This window comes from Arachis ipaensis, chromosome B05 (assembly GCF_000816755.2).
Source record: "Arachis ipaensis cultivar K30076 chromosome B05, Araip1.1, whole genome shotgun sequence".
In the NCBI taxonomy this organism is placed as follows: Eukaryota; Viridiplantae; Streptophyta; class Magnoliopsida; order Fabales; family Fabaceae; genus Arachis; species Arachis ipaensis.
This window is the reverse complement of record NC_029789.2, coordinates 20127417-20135316: the sequence shown is the minus strand read 5'-3', so window position 1 is coordinate 20135316 and position 7900 is coordinate 20127417. Positions and strand designations below refer to the sequence as shown.

The 7900-nt window shown below is 32.6% G+C and overlaps 1 protein-coding gene across 1 annotated transcript; it reads left to right on the top strand.

Annotated features, from left to right (window-relative positions):
- Window positions 3893–7470, top strand: LOC107640326 (polyadenylation and cleavage factor homolog 4). Its single transcript, XM_021123660.1, has 6 exons — window positions 3893–4132; window positions 4901–5002; window positions 5096–5359; window positions 5610–6575; window positions 6655–7094; window positions 7188–7470. The coding sequence occupies exons 1-6, from the start codon at window positions 3893–3895 to the stop codon at window positions 7270–7272; spliced, it is 2097 nt and encodes a 698-aa protein (XP_020979319.1). The 3' UTR covers window positions 7273–7470.

Here is a 7900-nt window from a genome sequence, read left to right as displayed (position 1 = left end):
AATGTGTTATATGAGAATATAATTATAAAAAGATAAAAAAAATACAAATATAATATAAAAAAACATAAATATAGTAATAGGCATAAATCTAGATTATCTCTTACTACTCAATTTTTGAACTTAGAATATATAAATTATAAATTATATCACCAAAGCAATCAGTAATATCTAAATTTATACTCTATTTTATATCACCAATTGCATGTATTTAATTTACATAATCACTTAAAGATATTGGTTGAATAGCTTCTTCTACTATATTATTTTTCTAAAATAAGAATTTTGAGAGTTGAAGCAGAGCTGAATAGAAAAAAAAAACTCTATCACAATAACTGATCTAATTAGATTAGTCTCTTTCTCTCCACAAAATAACTGCAATTCAAAAGATAATTTTTCAGTTTTTTAGTAATGTAAGAAAAATTTGATAATTCTCGTATTGTAGAATAAAGAACACAAAATCAAAGCTCATTCGTTCATATGCCTGAAAGGTCAATACAAAGAACACAAAATCAAAACTCATGACTCCATACAATAAAAAATCAACCAATTATGTATATATCACGTTCTTGTTATGCACATTTAACAATCCAACATTTTTTTCTTTCATTCACTTGCATATTGATCATGTTTTCAACTTAAACAAAGAACAACAAAAGAACATATTTATAGAAAATTTTGATGCATTGGTTAATCGTAAAGCAAACCTTCCTCCACTAATGCCTTTTTTATAAACAAGGAAGTGTTATGTCCAAATCAATAGCCGTAATGATGAAGCAGCAAACAATTAGGGACATCAAAAGAGAAAATTGTAAAAATTATATTACGCATCTTGTTCATGGATCTAACTTTAAAATTCAAGTGAATCAAAATAAGTATTAATTAACGGAGAACACAAAATTATACTGACAAATAGCAACACCAATATTTCTTTTCAATGCATACAAACAACATTTGTTAATTACTCAAGAGATAGAAGTTATTGGAGATAAACTGTTCAAACAAGTTTAGATAGGAAACACGTGCTTTGAAAATCAACATTTCCCCCATTTGTAGTAGGACGTAAATCACCCCATAGAACCAAAGTAGAAAAAATTGGATATATACATTGGGGCCGTCATCATTATTCACACATGAAAGAATAATAAATCTAAAGATGATACCAAAATTTTTCATCATAATTCATAACAACTTAATAAAGATTACAACCAGAGAATCAAACTTGGTGCACAGATGAATGAGCTTATATTAAGATCAAAGGTTTTTTGATTGCTTATTACTATCCTCACGCACAATCTTATATAGGAACTATTAAGGGTGTGAATGGGTCGGGTGAAGTCGGGTGAAGTCGGGTTTGATGTGACCCAGACTCGACCCGAAATATATACCGGGCCTATTTATTATTAGACCCGAACCCGGCCCTAAACCCGATGAAACCTATACACTTTCGGGCCATGATTATACCAGGTGAAAACTGGGCCGTTAACATTACATTACTTTAATACCTTCTTATAAGCTAGCATGTGAAAATATCCAAATTTCTAAGACTCCAACCATTATTTGACATGGTAAAATTCACTTAGAAAAATATAACAAGAACCAACTCTTCTCTGAAATTAAAGCGTAACCATAATCAATACCAATATTGTCTAATAACACCAAATATTTAAATCAATACAAATAACACAATATTATGCATTAGTCTAAAATCTTATGCATTTTAAACATAAAATATTAACTTATAGTCTTATAATAACTAATAACACAAAATATTAAGGTTTATAATACTTAAATTTCACATAAGAATAGCCATCATCCATCACAAATAACACAAAATATTAATTGTGTATGATGACCGGGCCACCGGACCGAGTTCGGGTGACCCGAGCTATGCCCCGAACCCGACCCGAAATAATGACCGGGTCTATTTTTGAGACCCTTACCTGGCCCTAGACCCGGTGAAATCACACCTAATTAGCCCCTAAAATGTTTGGGCCAGGCCGAATCGGACCATGCACATCCCTAGGAATTATTCACAAAATCCTAATTTCTAACACAGATCCAATTTCAATCGATTTGTATTGCAAGACTCAACAAACTCATACTTCCAAAAATTCACCTTCATCATCAAACATTAAAAATTAAAAATTAAGTATTTCATTTACAAATTTTGTCTTCTTTTTTTTTTTTTTTGTTAAATTTCTGATCATTAAAATTTAATAAATTAAAGTAAACTTTAAAAGTATCAAATATACACTACAAATACACAAGATTAAATGATTTTATTAAAGAGAAAAAAAAATTTAAGTTACACTATTCTTTCTTCAATTGTATGTTAATTGTTAGTATTAGTTAGCAAAACCTTTCTTCAGCTAATACATTAAAAATTCAAGTAGCCAAACACCAGAGTAAGCAAGAAAGAATAATCTAGAAAACATCAAACCATATTCAATTATTCTTGAACCATGACTTTTGAAGGATGGTTTAATAACTAATACCAATTTAATCAAAAGAAATTTCAAACGAATTCAGCACAACCAAGTAAAAACAAAAAAGAATCTAGTATCCAATATTACACGACTTTAAAGCTTTTGTCATTGATAGTTAATTTTTTGAATGCCACAAAAATAAGAAATAAAAGACATGAATTGAGATAAAAGTTCTAACTCAAATTCTAAACACCTATAAAAAAAATTCAACATAAAAAAAACCAGAATTCAGAAATTTAAATCATTAAAAAAACTAGAAAAGAAGATATTTGAACGAGAATGAGAAAGAAGAGTGAACCACAAGTTAAAAGATGTATATTATCTATTTAAGATTCGACTTGGAAATATCTAAGAAAAGAGTAAGACTGAGGACAATTTCATTAATTATAGAAATTTGAATCAATCCTTTAAATATTTAAAGATATTCATCATATTAAATTATTTAATATATTAAAGTATTTAATAAATTTTATTTTTTTGTATGAAAATATTTTAGATACTATTTACATGAATAAATTAATTTTAATATATAAATTTTAAGCATTTCAATAATATGATTGAAATAGTTATTATTTAAACTGACTTAAATTATCTCGATTAATTTTTTTTAGAAGTTTTGAATTTTGATAAGAATATTGTTTCTTAATTAATAGTTACGTGGTATATGTGTGTAAATTAATATTATAACAAAAATAAAAGTTAATTTTTTAGAAGAAGGAAAACAAAAAAATTAATTTGTTTTTTATGTCATAAATATTATAACATATAATTTGTATGAAATAATAGTTCAGGTAATCAATAGAAAAAAACATTATATCATCATAAAGCAAAGCAAAAAAATTTCAATTTAAGAACACCCTATTCTTCACAATTTTTTTTGCTTCGGTTATAGTCAGATGCCTGATCCCATTTTCCTTCAACCATCTCTTCCCCAGCAAAACATTCTTGCACTCTATTTTCATTCAATTTCAATAACTTAAAACCTTCATTTGATTTTAGAAAAAAAATTTCTGGTCTCAAACACCACATCTCAAATACTCCAAATTAAATAAAATACCCATATCACCACTCACGTTCAATACCTAACTTCCCCCACTATATCCCCCCATCTAATTTTTTTTAAATAAAATAAAAAAAATTTTTAACTGTAAAATAAATTAATCTATTTTCATTTTTTAGGATTCAATTTTTTTTTAAGGTACGCTGACTTGACGCGCACAACAACAACATAGGATATTAGATTATTAGGTGGCAGAGACTTAAAATTCTATAAATAGTTATTTAGAGGTCACAATTCTGTTTACATCTCATCCAATCTCTTCTCTCAATTCGATATAACTCCCGTTCTCCTTCGTCAAGGTTAAAAATTCTCAAATTCTATTGCGCACGAATCAGCTACAATACAAATGGCGAATGGTATCACGCACGAGCCTTCTCCTTCCATGCTAGTCCGCCGGTTTAACGCCTTACTTCCCCAGTGCCAAGGCTACCTCAAGGCCGAAGAAATTGTTTGGACGTATGGGCTATTGTTGTCAGAGCTCACCTCCAATGTGAACTCCATCATTAGCGATTTCACTATCATTGCCGGCCAACAGAGGAAACACGCCAAGGGCATCGCGGATGCCATTTGCAATCGGATTCTTGAGGTCTGTCTCCATTGCTGCAGAAAGTTATCACCTTTTCGCACCATTTGTAACGAAAAAACCCTACTTTTATTGGGGTGGAAAGTTATCCCTCTACGGGCGTTGTTTCAATTTTGGCAGTTATCCATAAATCAGCATTTAAGTTTTATTTTTCTTTCCCAATCCTATTTTATATTTTATTTTTTATTTGCTTTAGGGTCTCATTTGATTGCCAAAACGAGGAAAAGTCATTACTTCCAATTCCAATGGGCTTTATCGTTCCATCTGTTCTTGCCTTTGATTTATTTGAGCGAGAGTTTAACCGCGAGAGAGAATGGATTCTAAATTATTAATTATTATTATTCGACTAAGAACAGAGAATTTTAGGATAACATAACTTTTCGGATAACTAGCAACTGGCACATGAATCCCATAGAAAGGACCAAACTAATCTTAAGACCCAAGAATAAAACAACGCATTTCAGGTCTTGACTGAACTGGAACGAAATTCGAAGAACATGTGTTAAGTTTTAAGGTTTATCTTGTCAATAAAGTCTCAATCCTTTGTTAAGATTGAGTTTCAGAGATCACTTTTCCTATTGTCACATAAAAAAAGAGGCATGATGACAATTGTTTGTAAAGAATGACTTTTTAAATGTTACTTTTGCTCCTGAGTTCTAAATTAGCAAATAACGATGATATTCTGTCAAGCATTTTTGCTGATATTTGTATAGTAGAAAATTAGTAAAGCTAAGCTATAATATTATTTAAATCTCGGTTGTTTACTGCTAGGTGCCTGCTGATAAAAAAATTCCTTCTCTCTATCTTCTGGACAGTATTGTGAAGAATTTTGGCCAGGAATATGTTAAACACTTCTCTTTACGTCTACCTCAAGTAGGTCAATTAGAGTATGGTTATTTCTATTTATATTTCATGTTTATTTTATTCTTTTATTGAAAGATTGAAACAATTTTATTGTGTGCCAAGGTTTACTGTGAGGCATACAGGCAGGTCCAGCCCAATCTGCATTCTGTTCTGCAACGTCTCTTTGGTACCTGGTCAAAGATCTTTCCTCCCTCTGTCCTAAGTAATATTGAAGCTCAATTGCAATCTTCACCAGCAGTTAATAATCAACAATCCTTTGCTAATCACCTTGGGGCATATGATTTTCGTGGACCGATTCTTGGGGCTCATGTTATTAAACCACAATCTTTGCAGCAGATGGAACACTCTAGTTCAATTATGGATAATGTAAGTTTTTGTGTGAAATATGTGTTGTATGCAAAAATATCAGTGATTTTATTGGTACGTTAAGGCTATTTGTCATGATTGATGAAAATAATATATATATATATATATATTGTGTGTCTCAACCTGAATGATGTGGCCGCCAAATTTTTGTTTTAATAGAAAGGTGTCTGTTTATACCTGTTAATAGAAAGAAAGATCGTGCAGACAGATAAGCTGCATTCTGACAGTGTGTTGGTTTTCATCCTCACAGGTTGGTGGTGATAAGTTGGATTCAACGGAAACTGTAGGTAATACAAGAGAAGGAGGGTTGAATGAATGGCAGCAAAAGAGATTTTCTAGTGATGGTTGGAACATATTTCAAACTTCCAAGACTTATAATCTCAATGATGAACAACAACGTCAAAGTCCAAGAGCTCTTATTGAGGCATATGGTTGTGACAAAGGCCGTGAAATTCTTAGTACTAAGCTTTTGTTGGTGGAGCAGCCTGGCAGAAATGGTTTAGGGAGCAAGTTTCCATTGGCATCATGGCAGGACACTGAAGAAGAGGAGTTTGATTGGAAAGATATGAATCCAGGATTAGTAGACTGTAATACAAACAGTAGTTCTATGCAATCAAGTGTTAGATTCTCCAGGAAAAGGAAGTTATCTAATGATCTATCTAATTCTTCACAGTACCCCTTTAATATGGGGGCTGCTCTCTTTGCTGTCAATGCTCATGCTACTTGCCCTTCCGACTTGAATCCAGCATTTTCATTGCAAAAACGTCCTAGGAGTCTGTTTGAACCAATAAACGTTAATAATAACACCAATGTGGGTCATGGTCCAAATAGAACTTTGTTTATACATGACCAGTTGCCTAATCAACCTGGACCAATTTCCTCTAACCTGCAAAATCATGGACAAGCACCTCAACTACAGTTTCTTCCACCTCAAGTTCCATCTTCAACACAAATTAGTCATGGTGCCTTAATAAGTACGCCCATCTCAAATCCATTACCTGATATGCAGGGCCAAAGTTTACATTTACATGGGGGAACCTTGCCACTTTTACATCCAAGCCTCCCAACTGCTCCATCACAAATGATGTCTCATCCCCATGCCGATGCTTCGGTGACAAGTCAACCACCACCTGCATATCTTAATTTGATTAGTTCACTAGTGAACCATGGTGTGATCTCGGTAATTAATCCCCCCACCAATCCACCCACCGGACTGGTAACTATACTTTCATTAGTTACCCTCCCTTTCTAGTTTGTTGATTTGAGATAGTTATTTAAATGAACTCGTGTTTTAGGATTCCATTGGGACAGAGTTCGATCCAGATATCTTGAAGGTTCGTCATGAAGGTGTAATCAGTGCCTTATACGGTGATCTTCCTAGACAATGCACGAGCTGCGGTCTCCGATTCAAAAGGCAAGATGAGCACAGTAGACATATGGATTGGCACGTGACTAGGAACCGAATGTCGAAAAGCCGGAAGCAGAAGGGGTCTCAAAAGTGGTTTGCAAGTGGGAGCATGTGGCTAAGTGGTGCAGAGGGTCGATGTGCACTGTGTGGAGAGGGCTTCGATGAGTTCTACAGCGACGAAATGGATGAGTGGATGTATAGAGGAGCCACATACCTTAAGGCACCCATGGGAATAACATTGGCCACCATGGACAGACATCAACTAGGGCCCATTGTTCATTCCAAATGCAGATCTGACTCTGACTCTACTATGCCCTCAACCAACATGTATTTGCTTTTTATATACGATCTTAGTTACATTATATTAGCTTTACTACTACTATTATTTACTCTTCTTCCTTGTTTCGTTTGTATATCCAGGGAACCTACCAAGAAAGTAGTAAGAAAAAAAGAATGCGGGTCGACCAAACATCAATTTTGTGCACCCTTAATTAGGACTTACTAATACTTTTTAGGGTAGAGTTGCGCTAGTAGTGTTTCCAATTTCTTGCCATCAAATACTGTTAGTTGTTGTTACTAGTGCTCTATTATTGTTCGGGTGGGAGCCCCGGCAATAGATTTCATTTATCAACAAAATCACATTACATTACTGTATTAATAAGTACGTTTAATTCATTGAATTTAATAAAATTTTGCGTTCCGACAATTTTTATTAGTTTCGCTACTCATTTCGTTTTCAATTGCTACTTCTCGATTTGTATTTTTCTAGTTATCTACGATCCCAATTCATAAAAAACCGTGATTTAGTTTAATAGGTATTATAAAAAATAAAAAATATAGAAAAAAGACATTCAATAAAGTAAAAGCATATTATGAAGGTGCGTTTTCTCGTGGTTATCTTTGTCCCATAACTATAGTGGCTATAAGTGATTGAAAAATCAAAATAAAATACATGAAAGATAGAATGTTTGCTGACATAGTAAATTTTTTTCTTTTTTTTTTTATCTTAGCTTCTCAGCATCAACGAAATAATATACTAACAAAGAAGAAATGTGGGTCAGAACAAGAAAAAACATCATCTAATCATATAATTTCTCTGTTATCAGATTTGGTTTGTCGCTACAAGTAATAAC

Bases quoted from the DNA above. Each gene is read 5' to 3' on its own strand.
- LOC107640326 (XM_021123660.1), top strand. From the start codon at position 3,893: ATGGCGAATGGTATCACGCACGAGCCTTCTCCTTCCATGCTAGTCCGC. The intron at 4,133-4,900 runs GTCTGTCTCCAT...GTTTACTGCTAG, and splicing joins TTTGCAATCGGATTCTTGAG to GTGCCTGCTGATAAAAAAAT. The intron at 5,003-5,095 runs GTAGGTCAATTA...TTGTGTGCCAAG, and splicing joins TCTCTTTACGTCTACCTCAA to GTTTACTGTGAGGCATACAG.